Genomic DNA, 15831 nt, shown 5'->3' with positions numbered 1-15831 from the left:
CGAGGGTGGCCCCCTGCGTCCGACCCTGCTCCCGCGCCGCATCCACAGCAGCCTCCAGCAAGCAGGGCCGTGGAGCTGGGCGTAGGCAGGCCGCCCCACCCGTCCAGGCCCCCGTCAAACCTGGTGGTGAGCGATAGAGCAAGAGGCCCCGGGACGGGTGACCCAGAGAGGGAGGAAGCTGCTCTTTGGGGGATGGTGAAGGCACCTCCCAGGAGGGCACGGAGAGTCACGGACGGACCAGCACCGGACCACACTCATCCTCCTCCATCGCCAGCAGGCAGCAGCGGGCGGTACGAGAGCATCAACAAAGGCCCTACTCACAAACCCTCTGCCAAACTGTGGAACCAGGTAAGCGTTGCACCGCACACTCAGACCCCTCTTCAGTCCGCTCACAAGCCTCCCGAGTTGGGTCCCTGCATTCCACCTTGCTGCCCCACTGCGGGTACGGCGGTGGTTCCGCTGGTTTCGCTTGCATGGTATCTGGGTGCCCGGCTAGCGCTACCCAACCCGTCTCGCTGGCTTCTGCGGACTATCAGCCTCGGCTATGCGATTCAGTTCGCCCGGCATCCCCCCAAGTTCAGTGGCATCCGCTTCACGACAGTGAAGGCGGCCGATGCTCCTGTCTTGCATGCGGAGATCGCAGTCCTACTGGCGAAGGATGCGATAGAGCCGGTCCCTCCAGCCGATATGAATACAGGGTTTTACAGCCCTTATTTCATTGTACCCAAGAAAAGCAGTGGGTTACAACCAATCTTGGATATGAATGTCTTGAACCGGGCCCTTCGCCGGTTACCGTTCAAGATGTTGACGAAGAAACGCATCTTTGGGTGCATCCGTCCCCGAGATTGTTTTGCAGCAATCGACCTGAAGGATGCATACTTTCATGTGTCGATCCTTCCGCGCCTCAGACCATTTCTGCGGTTCGCGTACAAAGGACGAGCATATCAGTACGAGGTCCTTCCCTCCGGGCTGTCCCTGCAGCATCAGTTGTGTGCACACAGGGACTTGGTGCTTTCGCACCTCCGCCAGTTGGGCCTTCAGGTCACCTAGGAAAAGAGCAAACTCTCCCCGACACAGAGGATCTCTTTTCTCGTTATGGAGTTGGATTCGGTCGAACAGACAGCACGCCTCACAGAGGAACGTGCGCGGTCGGTGCTGAACTGCTTGAATTCGTTAAAGGGCAGGACAGCAGTCCCACTGAAACTATTTCAGAGACTCCTGGGGCATATGGCAGCTGCAGCGGCAGTTACGCCACTGGGGCTGCTTCATATTAGACCGCTCCAGCACTGGCTTCATGGCCGAGTCCCGAGGTGGGCGTGGCAGCACGGCACTCACCGGGTTTAAGTTACACCAGCCTGTCGCCAAACCTTCACCCCGTGGTCAGACCTTACATTCCTAGAACAGGTCTCCAGGCATGCTGTGGTTTACATGGATGCCTCCACCACCGGCTGGGGGGCCACGTACAATAGGCACGCAGTGTCGGGGGTATGGACGGGCCCCCAACTGCACTGGCATTTCAATTGCCTATAGTTGTTAGCAGTGCGCCTTGCCTTGAACCCTCTCAAAGGGTGCTTACGAGGCAAGCACGTGCTGGTCCGAATGGACAACACGGCGACCGTTGCGTACATCAACCGACAAGGTGGTCTGCACTCCCGTCGCAACTCGCCCGCCACCTCCTTCTTTGGAGTCAGAAGGTTCTGAGGTAATTTCGTGCCATTCACATTCCGGGTCTGCTCATTCCGACGAGCTGCCACAAGCTACGCTCTAGGGAGAATGGAGACTCCATCCCCAGACTGTCCAGCTGTTTTGGAGACGTTTTGGAGCCGCTCAGGTAGACCTGTTTGCCTCTCCAGAAACCTCTCACTTCCAGTTGTTCTACTCCCTGACCGAGGGAACACTCGGCACGGACGCACTGGCACACAGCTGGCGGGGCCTGGGCAAGTATGCATTTCCCCCAGTGAGACTTCTCGCACAGACGCTGTGCAAGTTCAGGGAGGACAAGGAGCAGGTCCTGCTTGTGGCGCCGTATTGGCCCACTTGGACCTGGTTCCCTGAACTAATGCTCCTCGAGACAGCCCCTCCCTGGCAGATTCCTCTCCACTCTTAAAGTCTATGTCGCTGCGATTGCTGCTAACCATGACCCTGTGGAAGGGAAATCGGTAGGGAAGCATGATCTAGTCATCAGGATCCTTAGGGGGGCCAGAAGGTTAAATCCTCCCCGGCCCTCCTCTATACCCTCTTGGGACCTGTCTCTGGTGCTTAAAACACTACAGCAGGGCCCATTTGAGCCTTTCCAGTCAGTCAAGCTAAAGTTTCTTTCAATGAAAACTCTGCTCTTGCTTGCACTGGCCTCCATCAAGAGGGTAGGGGACCTGCACCCATTTTCGGTCGACGATTCGTGCCTAGAGTTTGGGCCGACTGACTCCCAGGTAATCCTGAGGCCCCGGCCCGTCCATGTGCCCAAGGTTCCCACTACTACCTTCAGGGATCAGGTGGTGAGCCTGCAAGTGCTCCCCCCAGAGGAGGCAGACACAGACCTAGCTTTGCTCTGTCCCGTCCGAGCCTTGAGATGCTACTTAGACTGGACACAAAGCTTTAGGACCTCAGACCAGCTCTTTGTCTGTTACGGAGGCCGGCAGAAGGGGAATGTCATCTCTAAGCAGAGGATGGCCCAATGGATTGTGGATGCCATCACCCTGGCTTATCATGCACAGGGTGTGCCCTGCCCGGTCAGGTTGCGAGCTCACTCTACTAGGAGTGTTGCATCCTCCTGGGCGCTGGCTGATCTACAGCGTTTTTGAAAGTCTCCGTTTTCGAGAGTCAAAAACACTGGGGTAGTGTAAATGACAGGCGCAACCGTAGCAAAAGTTATGTTTCAAAATGAAAACGCACTAGTGTAAACGTAGCCTCAGTTCTGTTCCAATAAAATTGCTTTTAGAAAATTTAGAACTGACCTTAATTTATTTTCTGAGATGAAGTACACAAAAAAATAAAAAGAATAAAACAACACTGATGCATTTTTAATAAATTGAGACCTTATAGTAAAGAAAAAAAACGTGTTCAGTTAAATTAAAAGAAAACTAAGAAACAAAGAAAATAATTTTCACTTGAAAACAGTATATTTTGCAAATATTTTACAAGAAAATGTACTATATTTTTGTGCCAATAAGTTTTTTTTACTTTATGTTCATGACTGTTAAGCACATCCATCCACTCAAATTCTTAATGGGTTCAGATGTTTTATATTTGAGTTTGTCTGTAATTCATTTTAGGGTCAATAATGATTCTGTAATGTAATAGTGAAAACTATCTTTTGTTGTTATTATTATTAAAATTGCAGAACAAAAAATACAGGAAGTAAAATAAATAAAACTATAATAATGTATAATTACTTTACAATTAAATTAATTAAATAAAAAGAATGAAAAAAAGATAATTTATTTTAAGTGGTGCTTTATTCTCAAGAACATAATGACACAATATATAATTCTATATAATATTGAAAAAATAGAATATATATATATATATATATATATGTGTGGGATGCTTTTAAATATGAAAATTGACCCAGACATGTTTTTGACAGGCTTCATGACATTCACCCTTAAAAAAAATTAATTGGTTTCAACATCTCTCACCATCCATCTCTTTAATTTTCTCTTCTGTGCTTTTTTTGGCCTTTTTCTCAGACAGACTGAATTAAGAAAATAAACAGTCAAGGTGTGTCTGTCTGTACTGGCAATCACTATGGATGTGTTTGTTTCTGTTTATGAACTGGTTTCGGCAAACGCAGCCCAAGTGTGAGACCGTTTCAACATTTAACAATCTCCCAGTGCCATGTATCTGTTTGTACACTGCTTTGGTATGTGGAATAGTATATACTGTATGTAATGACAAATATCCTGCCCCCTCACCGTACTGACAGAACAGGCAGAAGAACCGGTGATTCTCCTCTGGGTGACCTCTCTCCCGATCTGGTTCCACTGCTGTGGGAACTGCATGAGATGCCATGAACTTCTTATTGGAGGCCCTTCCCAGACGGCTCAGCCTCCGAGTGGAGAAGCCCGTGCTGAATTCCTCAGCAGCTGTAGAGCTCCACCCGCAGGTCAAAGCCTGGAGGTACGGCAGTGCTATGAAGACAGGATATATGGAAACTGGACTAAAAAAGAGCTTTGTCATTTTATATTAGGTACAGAGATTTTAAAAATAAAATATGTAAAATTTACACGCTACTGGGGTTGATTTTTTTTAATGTTTCTGAAAAAAAAAATTATGATAAATATATATACAGTATATATTTATATATAGTATTTTATCAAATACTATTACATAAAATTTTTAAATATTGTATATAAAATGATATATAAAATATATTAAGATATAATCAATATTATAATATATAATAAAATATTTTGGTAACACTTTTTTAAGTACCAATTCTCACTATTAACTAGTTGCTTATTAGCATGCACATTACTAGTATATTAGGTGTTTATTAGTACTTATTAGGCACTTATTAATGCCTTATTCTGTATGACCATATTTTAGATCACTTAACCCTACTCCATACCTAAACTTAACGACTACCTAACTATTAATAAGCAGCAAATTAGGAGTTTATTGAGGCAAAAGTCATAGTTAATAGTGAATATGTGTTCCCTAAAAATAAAAAATAAATAAATAGTAAAAGCATTTACTGTCACTTTTGTTCAATTTAATGCATTATTGCTTAATAAAAGTATTAATTTCTTTCAAAAACATATCTTAACGATCTCAAATTTTTTTGAATGGTAGTGTATATTTACCAAAATATATTAAAAACATTTTTTTTTTTTTCGGTCAGACAACAACTAAATCTAACAACTAAACTATTCACCAACTATAACTAATGAATATTACATGATGAGATTTTAAAGGACATTTTTGAAAAAAAAGTCTAAAAATGTGTAATAAAGACCATTTTAGAGAGGACCATTTCCATTTTGTCCATTAATTTCCGAGAGATAAAAGTAAGAGCATCTCACAATATCACTGGCTCATCGAAACAGATGTCTGTGAGCGTCCTGTCCGCTATTACGAGATCCGTATCATGAATCTCTGTCCTCACCTGCAGCAAACAGAACACAGCACACTGGTGCAGCTCTGAACAGAGAAAAAAAGGACAGAAAATGAGAAAATCAGTAAAAAACGGACTGATTTTGTAGGCATGCAGATTTCGCCACCTTGGAATTATAAGGTTCTATTTGCATTCTGAGCAGTTTAGTGATATTGAGCTTCAAAGTTTTTGCATTCCATATACTTTGTAGATATTGTAGAACATTTTTGTTTTCTAAATAAAAAGTCCCAAAATGTTCACAATAAAACATCACATAATGTAAATAATTTGTCACAGACTGTTGGATGTGAGGAGAGTCTTGGAAGCTTCCAGAGCCTGATCTCTCTGAGAACATGCAGCTAAAAGCTTACAGGCCCCCTCTCTGATCCTCACCTCCCTCTCGATCCGTCTCTGAACCTCACAGTCCTGCAGAGAGACGAAGAAAGAGCAGTCATAACCTCAGACGACACACCCAAATCTAAGGGTTTATCCATCAGGTATGAATGGATTACACATAAAAATCAAATTTTTTTTTTTTTTACCAATTTACAATTTACCAATGTAATTCTCAATTTACACTGTCCTCAAGTTGCAGTGGAATATGTGTCAACGAATCTAACAAAAAGATTAGATAATGTGGACATTAAAAGCTGATATGGACTGTAAACTGGTAAAGTTTGTGCTTTGGGTTCACAAGTACAATGCAACTGTAATGCAGGATGAAAATCATTTTACAGCAACAGTGTGTGACAACCTTGTGAAGACTTACAGAAAACTTTTGACCTCTGTCATTGCCAACAAAGGGTATTTAACAAAGTATTGAGATGAAATTTTGTTATTGACCAAATACTTATTTTCCACCATAATTTGCAAATAAATTCTTTAAAAATCCTACAATGTGATTTTCTGGATTTTTTTTCTCATTTTGTCTCTCATAGTTGAGGTATACCTATGATGAAAATTACAGGCCTCTCTCATCTTTTTAAGTGGGAGAACTTGCACAATTGGTGGCTGACTAAATACTTTTTTTCCCCACTGTATATATATATATATATATATAGCTCTAGCACGTCTCTCTCTCTCTCACACACACACACACATTTAGACAAAATTTAGAGCCACTCACCTTGTAAGCGGCCCACTTGTGGCAATAGGCGTGATTTGACTGACACCTTGCAAGTCTGATCCACTTGCTAACTCAACTGTCTCTTTGCCTGAGAGGTCCACTTTTCCCATGATGCCTTGGGAGGGACCGTCCTGGACAGACGCTTCAGGGACAGGCGAACGCGTATTGTCGCTGGTTGCAGAATGATCTGTAATTGCTCCTCTGTCTGAGATTGTGGCTGATATTGAGTTGTTGGTTGATGAAATGACAGCAGGCACAGTTTGCTCTGGAACTGATCTCGTCTCTTGTGTTGAAATGGGTAATGAGGTAGTTTGTTTTAAAGAAAGCGCTGCTGTGTCCTCTTTAGCATCAACACCTTGAGCATTTCTCCTTGAAACTGGGATGGGTTTAACTGGCAGCTTTGCTAAACACAGAAGAAAGAGCTCACTGGTAAAAACCCATGTTATGTCTTGTAATCTTGCTTTACAAAACAGACAAATTACAATTAGAGGAAAGTCAATTTATTTTATGGATTATTTTTCAACATTGCTAATAAGAAATGTTTCTCGAGCAGCAAATCAGCATATTTTGATTTCTGAAGGATCGTGTGACACTGAAGACTGGAATAATGGCTTCTGAAAATATTTCACAATATTACTGTTTTTGCAATCAAATAAATGTAGCCTTACTGAGCATAAGGGACTTCTTTCAAAACATTAAAAAATGTTCTCGACCACAAACTTTTGAACACTCTTTTACCTCTCCTTGTACTGTCAGGTAGTTTTCTTTTCTTCTCCAGATGTTCCTTATCATCAGTCCCCTCTGCTACAAGGCTTTCCAATCCTTCCACTACTAGCACATAAAGAAATTGGGTTATAGGGCAGTGCAATGCATGAACAGATGTTACAATCTGTGCCATATATGCTCATTTTTAGAGTATAATGATGTGCTGCAAATATTCTCACCATGATGTTCTGCCCGACTCTCATCTATGGTACTCTAGGAAGGAAATGGCCTCACCATTAGTCACATTTCAGCATTTATCAAGCATTTATAGTGCTTAAAGTCAAGATGCTTGTTTTACCCCCTGAGATGTGGAGGCTGGTGTCTTGCATTTCAATTCTCCTTTCACTGATTTGCCCACACCCATCCATTCACTTTTCTTTTCCTCATCCTCTGACACAGGAACTAAAGCATCTGTGATCAGAAGGTGAGATGCCTCCCTGCTCTCACTAGCACTGAAATTAGGAGGAATGGAGGAGACAAAAAATCAAACACATTAGGTAGAACATGGAAACATCTGCAAGTAAGTGAATGGTTTATTTGGCTAACAAATTCTCAACCAGGAGAAACAAGGACAAAACTCACATCATCATTCGAATGTTTATTAATTTCTCTCCAAGTGTTTTACGGCATCAGATAAAGTGTACCTTTGACCATGAGAATGCGACTCGGGCGCTGCTGCAGGTGGGAGGGGCCACACACACACACACACACACACACATTTAGACAAAATTTAGAGCCACTCACCTTGTAAGCGGCCCACTTGTGGCAATAGGCGTGATTTGACTGACACCTTGCAAGTCTGATCCACTTGCTAACTCAACTGTCTCTTTGCCTGAGAGGTCCACTTTTCCCATGATGCCTTGGGAGGGACCGTCCTGGACAGACGCTTCAGGGACAGGCGAACGCGTATTGTCGCTGGTTGCAGAATGATCTGTAATTGCTCCTCTGTCTGAGATTGTGGCTGATATTGAGTTGTTGGTTGATGAAATGACAGCAGGCACAGTTTGCTCTGGAACTGATCTCGTCTCTTGTGTTGAAATGGGTAATGAGGTAGTTTGTTTTAAAGAAAGCGCTGCTGTGTCCTCTTTAGCATCAACACCTTGAGCATTTCTCCTTGAAACTGGGATGGGTTTAACTGGCAGCTTTGCTAAACACAGAAGAAAGAGCTCACTGGTAAAAACCCATGTTATGTCTTGTAATCTTGCTTTACAAAACAGACAAATTACAATTAGAGGAAAGTCAATTTATTTTATGGATTATTTTTCAACATTGCTAATAAGAAATGTTTCTCGAGCAGCAAATCAGCATATTTTGATTTCTGAAGGATCGTGTGACACTGAAGACTGGAATAATGGCTTCTGAAAATATTTCACAATATTACTGTTTTTGCAATCAAATAAATGTAGCCTTACTGAGCATAAGGGACTTCTTTCAAAACATTAAAAAATGTTCTCGACCACAAACTTTTGAACACTCTTTTACCTCTCCTTGTACTGTCAGGTAGTTTTCTTTTCTTCTCCAGATGTTCCTTATCATCAGTCCCCTCTGCTACAAGGCTTTCCAATCCTTCCACTACTAGCACATAAAGAAATTGGGTTATAGGGCAGTGCAATGCATGAACAGATGTTACAATCTGTGCCATATATGCTCATTTTTAGAGTATAATGATGTGCTGCAAATATTCTCACCATGATGTTCTGCCCGACTCTCATCTATGGTACTCTAGGAAGGAAATGGCCTCACCATTAGTCACATTTCAGCATTTATCAAGCATTTATAGTGCTTAAAGTCAAGATGCTTGTTTTACCCCCTGAGATGTGGAGGCTGGTGTCTTGCATTTCAATTCTCCTTTCACTGATTTGCCCACACCCATCCATTCACTTTTCTTTTCCTCATCCTCTGACACAGGAACTAAAGCATCTGTGATCAGAAGGTGAGATGCCTCCCTGCTCTCACTAGCGCTGAAATTAGGAGGAATGGAGGAGACAAAAAAATCAAACACATTAGGTAGAACATGGAAACATCTGCAAGTAAGTGAATGGTTTATTTGGCTAACAAATTCTCAACCAGGAGAAACAAGGACAAAACTCACATCATCATTTGAATGTTTATTAATTTCTCTCCAAGTGTTTTACGGCATCAGATAAAGTGTACCTTTGACCATGAGAATGCGACTCGGGCGCTGCTGCAGGTGGGAGGGGCTCTGTCCGAAAGTCCGCCCCCTCATCTAAGGTGGGTGGGATTTCTGTGAGAGACAGTATAAACACAGGTTCCTCGGGCGTGGGCTCAGCAGATGTGTCTTCTGATTCACATCCAGAACGATTCAAAGTGCTGTCTTCAAAAACATCCTCAGGATTGGTTCTGTTGTTCTCATCCAGCATGACTACAGTTTTCTGTCTGGACTTGTTTTCAGAAACAACTGGCAGGGTGACATCTTTGACGGTCTAAATTACAGAGACATAATTAGTCTTAAAGTCATAAAGTCTTGTTGAGATATATAGTTGAGTATCATCGGCATAACAGTGGAAACTAATCCCGTATTTTTTAATAATATTACCAAGCGGCAACATGTATATCGAAAATAGTAGAGGACCTAGGACAGATCCTTGTGGCACTCCATATTTTACTGGTGATAACTGAGATGACTGCCCATTTAAATGAACAATGTGGTAGCGATCGGACAGGTAGGATCTAAACCATCTTAAAGCCTTATTATATCAAAAAAATACTTATTATATGTCCTTATTGTAATAATTATACCTGTCGAGGGTTAAAAAATATAATTTAACACAAATTTAACAGGTATTTTACCTGTGCTGATTCAATGCTCGATGTCACCACATGTTGAGCTGTGCTTGTGAATACATCAAGTTCTGTGGTAACTACCGCACCCTCTTCAGGACTTTTAGTGAAAGTGTTCGTGGACCACTCGGCAGCAGGCTGCTTTTGATTTAATACTGCAAGGAAACATTTGCAAACATAAAAATAAATATTTGCTTTTGTTTTGAAATGTTGTTTTGACATTTCTGCTAGTTTTTTTTATTTTAACAATCATACCACAATCATGTAAATGAGAATGTAAATATATAAAAAATATAAATATAAAAAAATCTATGCAAAATATACATTTAAAAAGATATAGATAGATAATAGATATTACATAACAGCGGCTCGGTTTTTATATTGTCTGACCTGTTGTGGTCTGTGTGCGCCTGGATGTCTGAATCAGGTTTGGTTTAGGTTTGGGTCCGCGGCACCTCCTGACAGGTTTAGAGGGCTCATCTGATGTGCTCTGAGACTCACTCACACTGAAACACACAACATACAGACATTTTCTTTTAGACAAATACACATAAATATCAGCCTCATTATGGAATCTGAACTGTTGCAATTAGAAGCGCTGGTTTTGGATATTCAAGGAACCATTTTAATGTGCAAACGATTCTATCCATCATATTTATTAATACAAATTAATTCAAATAAATTTAAAAATGATAAAAATCACAAAAATGAGAACACTGACCAGTCAGTGAAAATACATAGACAAATAATTTTAAAAACTAAATAAATGAGCGATATACAACACTTTTAATACCTTTTAGTCAGCTGTGGTTCTAATCTCGCCCCTTCTTGTTCTTTTATATTTTCCTCTGTGATTATATCATCATTCTTTCTTTTCAAAGATGAGACAGATCGATTATCTTCTTTATTCACTCTTTCAGGGATGACTTTGGGACGGTCTTCTCTTCTTTCAGATGATGGATCCGGCTGTAGTACCTCAGGGTGGACGGTAGAGAAGTCTGGCAGGTGATCCACAGGAACACAGTCTTCTTGCATGGGTTCTGCTGCATTTCTATCCTGTTCTGTGGAAGATGGACCCATAGAGGTCCCAAAAGAACCTGTGACAAGTTCTGGACAGGTTTGCTGCTGTCTGGTTCTCAGATCTTGACCAATATTGGGTTTGGAGAATCGACCTCTTTTACTTGGTGGAACCTGTGTCTCATGTTGAATGGGACAAGGATGATCTTCAGTTGTCTGTGATTTGATAGGTTCCTTATTCTGGGTGGGGGTTTCTTCAGCAGAAGGTTCTGGAATAAAAGCTTCATAGCTTGAAAATTCAACGTCGGCTGTTTCTGTGATAACTTCCTCATGGACAACCTCTTCATGTACAATGCTTGACTGTTCAATTATATCATTTCCAACTGAAAAAGATTTTAATGAATCAATAATCTAAGGAAGATCTCAAATTTGATTTGATGGAAAGTGTTAATCTGGATTGAAGCAAATAAGAGGGTTGAAGATATTTCTCACTTGTACAGGGCATTTCTGATGTCTGGATCATCTGAGCTGAGTTCCCGATGGTCAGAAGAGTCTCAGCGGCTTCATTGTTGATCTCTCTACATACTAAAAGAAAGATGTATAAAAAAAAAAATTAACCACCAGAATAGTAAAGCTTTTGGGCAAAATACTTGCATTGCATGTAGGGTGGGGGGATGTAAATTCAATTTAAATCACACAATATTTTTAAAAGTTTGCATGATAACATAATATACATATTCTTAATGTAAAAGTAATTTAAAAATACTGGAAATAATAATAATATATAATTTAAAGTAGGAACAACACATTTATTACTGTTTTTATTATTAGTTAAACAATCATGTAAATTGTAATAAAACAAATCATATATATTAACATAATAAATTAATGAACAAATAAATAAATAGTTTTATTCAATTAAAAAATTTGACTTCTATCAGTGCCTTTTTTTGCCCAATTTGATCTCATAAATGCTTTTTTCATTATTTGAACAACAATGTAAATTGAAATGAAACAAAATTATCATAAATAATTAAAAAAAAATTTTTTATCCAAACAGAAAACCAGGCTTGTATATGTGCATTTTTTCACTTAATTTGATTTTATAATTGTTTTTTATTATTATTATATCAACTATGTACATGGAAATTAAATTACAAATTATTATTATTTTCTTTGTTTCCTTTCTTTTTTTTTTTTTTACAGAAAACTGTGCTTCTATCTGTGCATTTTTGCCCAATTTGATGCTGGAATATAACCTTTCAGTGCATACTGGAGACCTTATTGACTACATATGATAACTAGACATAAATGCATGGTTAATCCATATAACAACAACTCATGTGGCAGTTTTTTTAGTTCATCTGATTCATATGTTTTTCCATATTTGCAGGTGGTAGGAAAGCTTGAGAGAGTTTCACCTTACCCTCCATGTGGTCTGGGTCAAGGAACTCAATGACGTCCTTCAAAACAAATCAGACACAAATTAGTACCATCTAATCAAACACTACAAAAACATTCCAACTCCAAAGTGAAGAAACTAGATTCAATTTCACTGCAAATGACAACAAAAGCAAAGTGTATGTGCATTCATGATGGACACCGCAGCATGTACCAATTGACCAATGAGGAAACAGAGGACGTGTCAGATGTGACAGAGACTTACAACAAGCAGGTCCAACTGGTGTTCACAAGGGACAGGACTGGCAGGCACCGTGGCCTGCTCACATGACAACTCAGGGCACAAAGCATTCTGGTATGTGCCCAGGATATCAGACACATTCACAGAAATGTCCAGCTGGGAGCCAATGGGAATGAGTGAAAAAAGAGGGAAGGACAATGAAAGGTAGGAGGGTTGTGAGTTTATGATATGACATGCAGAAATTAATACAAACAAAATGGCAAAACTAAAATGAACATCACTCTTTGAAAACTAACCATAACAACATAATTTATGCAAAAAAAAGAAGAAAAACTCAATCAGGCTCAAGCAAAGGAGTTTATGAATGGAACAAACACACTGATGGCAATAATATGTGATGAAGGTGGTCCCACTAGGGTCCTCTATCTTATTATAATACATAAACATACCTCTTCCATGGTTTCTACCACCTCTGAATTAACAGGTGGTAGAGGGCGTAGACTCATTGGCACAAACGCCTGGTTTTCCTCTTCAGGATTTGAAGGAAAGTCTTCCTGGCTCAGGACAGATACTTCTCCCTCCTCCTCATCATCATCTTCAGTTCCAGAGGCCAGTAAGGTCACCAGCCTAGATTTCCCCCTCCTAGGCATGCCCTGTTTCAATCTGGGACCTGGTTTTAATTTAGCTCTCCGGCCAGGTGCCTTGATGTCCTGACCATGAAATTTGGAAGATACAGGAAGATCAGAGAGCTCTTCCTCATCTTCCTCTTCCGCTGCTTGAATTACATGCTGAGAGAGCTTAGGGATCCTTCCTGACCTAAATAAAAGAGAAATAATAATTAGCATGACTACCAAAACTGAAATAACTAAATTAACTAAAACTATTTAAAATAATTTTTAGCAATTGAAATAAAGCTGCAACAAAACAAAATATAAATATTAAATGAACAACTTGTTGAACAACTTAAATGAAATTAGAAATCTTGCCTAGGCAACTAACTGAAATAAGTTCAGTTTAAGTTGAAGTACTAAAACTAAACGTAAATAAGAATACATTAAAGATAGACAGCATTGTTTAAAAAAAACTAATAAAATTGACAAAAGCACATACAATTACTAAAACGAAAAAATCTAACAAAAACTCAAAATATAAACGCTAATTTAAAATATTAATAAATACTATAATAATAAAAAATATATTACTAAATAATACTAAAAAAATGCATAGTTGCGTTGAGATTCCTAAACAGTCATTAAAATCGTCTAAAGAGTCTCACAAGTACCTGGTTGGTTTATTGAATATCTGTTCTTGTACAGCACTCAGGTCAGGTTCTTCCTCTAAATCTTCCAATTCAAGGAGAACTGCACAATGCTTCTTCTCTTTTATAGCCTAAAAAAAATTATACAAGCGAATTATACAAATTTTGTCAAGATAAAACAGGCTCTTCTGTACAAAAATCACACATTAGTGTACACTAACACACATAAAACTAATGCATCAAACAGCTGAAAACATCACCTTGGGGGACTTGTCCACTTTACACCCCTCCCTGGCTGAGGTCCTGTCCTCTTGGACATTGCCTCTGGGCACAGGGTGCCTGCTCCCCCATCTGTGGCTGAGATTCGGGATCGCCCTCTGGGGTCGACCTTTGAGCTGAGCCGGTTTAATAGCAGGACTCTTGAATCTGCTAGAGAAAGTTTCATTTTCAGTCCCCAAAAATGGTCTTATAATGTCAATTAAAACTGCACAAGTAGTGCAGAAATTACATTACTTTTCAAAAGTTTGGGTTCAGTAATAATGTTTTTCAAATAAATTAATACTTTAATTGGGCAAAGCAAATATAAAACATATTTTAAATAAACGCTGTGCTTTTGAACTTTCTATTCATCAAAGAATCATGAAAGAAAACTAATCATGGTTTTACCAAAAAAGCAGCACAAGTGTGTTCAGCATTGATAATAATAATAATAATACATTTTTCTCAAGCACCGTATCAGCATATTAGAATGATTTCCGAAGGATCATGTGAAACTAAGGACTGGAGTAATGGCTGATGAAAATTTTGTTTTACTATCACATGACTAAATGGGATTTTAAAATATAATAAACTAGAAAACAGTTATTTTAAATTGTAATAATATTTCATAATATTACCGGTTTACAGTATTTTTGATAAAATAAATGCAGCTTTGGTGAGCATGAGAGACATCTTTCAAAGACATTCAGTAATCTAAGCAACCCCAAACGTTTGAATGGTAGTGTGCATGTAAATGCATCTTTAAATTGAATAATGTGAAATATCTGTAACCTTTCAATAATATATTTGAGTTCATTCTTACCTGTCATCAGAAGTAAGATTTTCAGACTCCTCAGGTTCATCTACTGCAGCTACGAAATATTGAAGAAAAAAAAAATGTAAGTAGTGAATGAAATATATATATATATATATATATATAAAAATGCATAGGCTGCGATTTCCAATTCAGCTGGACTTTAACAGGACAACGAAAGTGATTTTATTTTTTCCAACTGTTCCATCTCATCCCCTTAACTGTCACTCACATTTTTGAACATAGACATGAAAGTGCACGATCCAAACTTAAATTTTTATAATTCATGAACGAAAACATTTTGTAACATGATATTGATGTACCATTTTCATGGTAATGCAATCTTTGCTGGACAGTCAGCGGCACAAGAGTGTCCTCCAATCCCCCATCCTTCTGCGTCTCTGTCTCTTGGTCATTCTGCAGTGGGGCTGCAGGGATGGGCTGAACTTTGGCCTGTCTGCCTCCTCCAGAAGGTCTCCGTCTTCCAGGAAGTCTGGGGTTGCTGACAGGCTCAGGTATCTGAAGGGAAGACTCTTCAGTGGGGGTTGAGTTTTCAGGTTCACTGGGTGTTACTGGTTTTACAGGGGATTTGGATGGGGATTTAGGAGTCCTAGAGGAGGCTCGTGGTTTGGCCAGGTTAGGCAGAGCTGTGACGCGTTTCCTCCTCGGAGGGCCAGAAGTCACAGAGAGCACAATTATTTAGTTTACAGCTACATTTCTACAAATCTGAATTTCTACAAATTTGTTTAATGTTTTTTTTTTTTGACTGGCCATTGAGAGAGGGTCCTGGTCAACAACGTCCTTTAACCTCATAGGCTGGTCGGTTTAATAGAGCAGCATTGCTTTCTTCTACATCATAATGCGTTTAAGGCCGTGACCATATCAAAAACTTACTTTATTTGGTAATCCAGGGTGATTTTATAGTAAAATCATCAGCGGCTCACGTCCTCCATGTTTGCTGTTTGTTACTGGGCATGCGCACTGTGAGGCCCGGAACGAAAGTTTTTCTCCTGACTCGCGGTTCCACCCGGATGATTTTCACAAGCGGACAAGT

The 15831-nt window shown here is 39.9% G+C and overlaps 1 protein-coding gene and 1 pseudogene across 1 annotated transcript; both read right to left on the bottom strand.

The window, feature by feature from the left end:
* Nucleotides 1–7672, bottom strand: part of LOC107584627 (rhotekin-like) — a 15558-nt pseudogene extending 7886 nt beyond the window's left edge.
* Nucleotides 7673–7726: 54 nt separating this feature from the next.
* Nucleotides 7727–15476, bottom strand: LOC107584625 (transcription factor TFIIIB component B'' homolog; the record flags this gene model as incomplete). The annotated part of the gene is made up of 16 exons (XM_016271337.1): nucleotides 7727–8133; nucleotides 8469–8561; nucleotides 8675–8708; nucleotides 8794–8947; nucleotides 9141–9430; nucleotides 9798–9943; nucleotides 10179–10294; nucleotides 10582–11188; nucleotides 11298–11390; nucleotides 12232–12268; nucleotides 12472–12603; nucleotides 12897–13263; nucleotides 13730–13836; nucleotides 13966–14134; nucleotides 14787–14835; nucleotides 15101–15476. Coding segments are annotated over 16 exons (3177 nt in total), but the record flags the coding sequence as incomplete, so codon positions are not given.
* Nucleotides 15477–15831: the final 355 nt, after the last annotated feature.

The sequence above is a fragment of the Sinocyclocheilus grahami genome, unplaced genomic scaffold, assembly GCF_001515645.1.
Source record: "Sinocyclocheilus grahami isolate Dianchi unplaced genomic scaffold, SAMN03320097.WGS_v1.1 scaffold61.1, whole genome shotgun sequence".
Lineage (NCBI taxonomy): Eukaryota > Metazoa > Chordata > Actinopteri > Cypriniformes > Cyprinidae > Sinocyclocheilus > Sinocyclocheilus grahami.
Note: the sequence above shows the minus strand (reverse complement) of the source record. Positions and strands in the feature narration are given on the sequence as shown.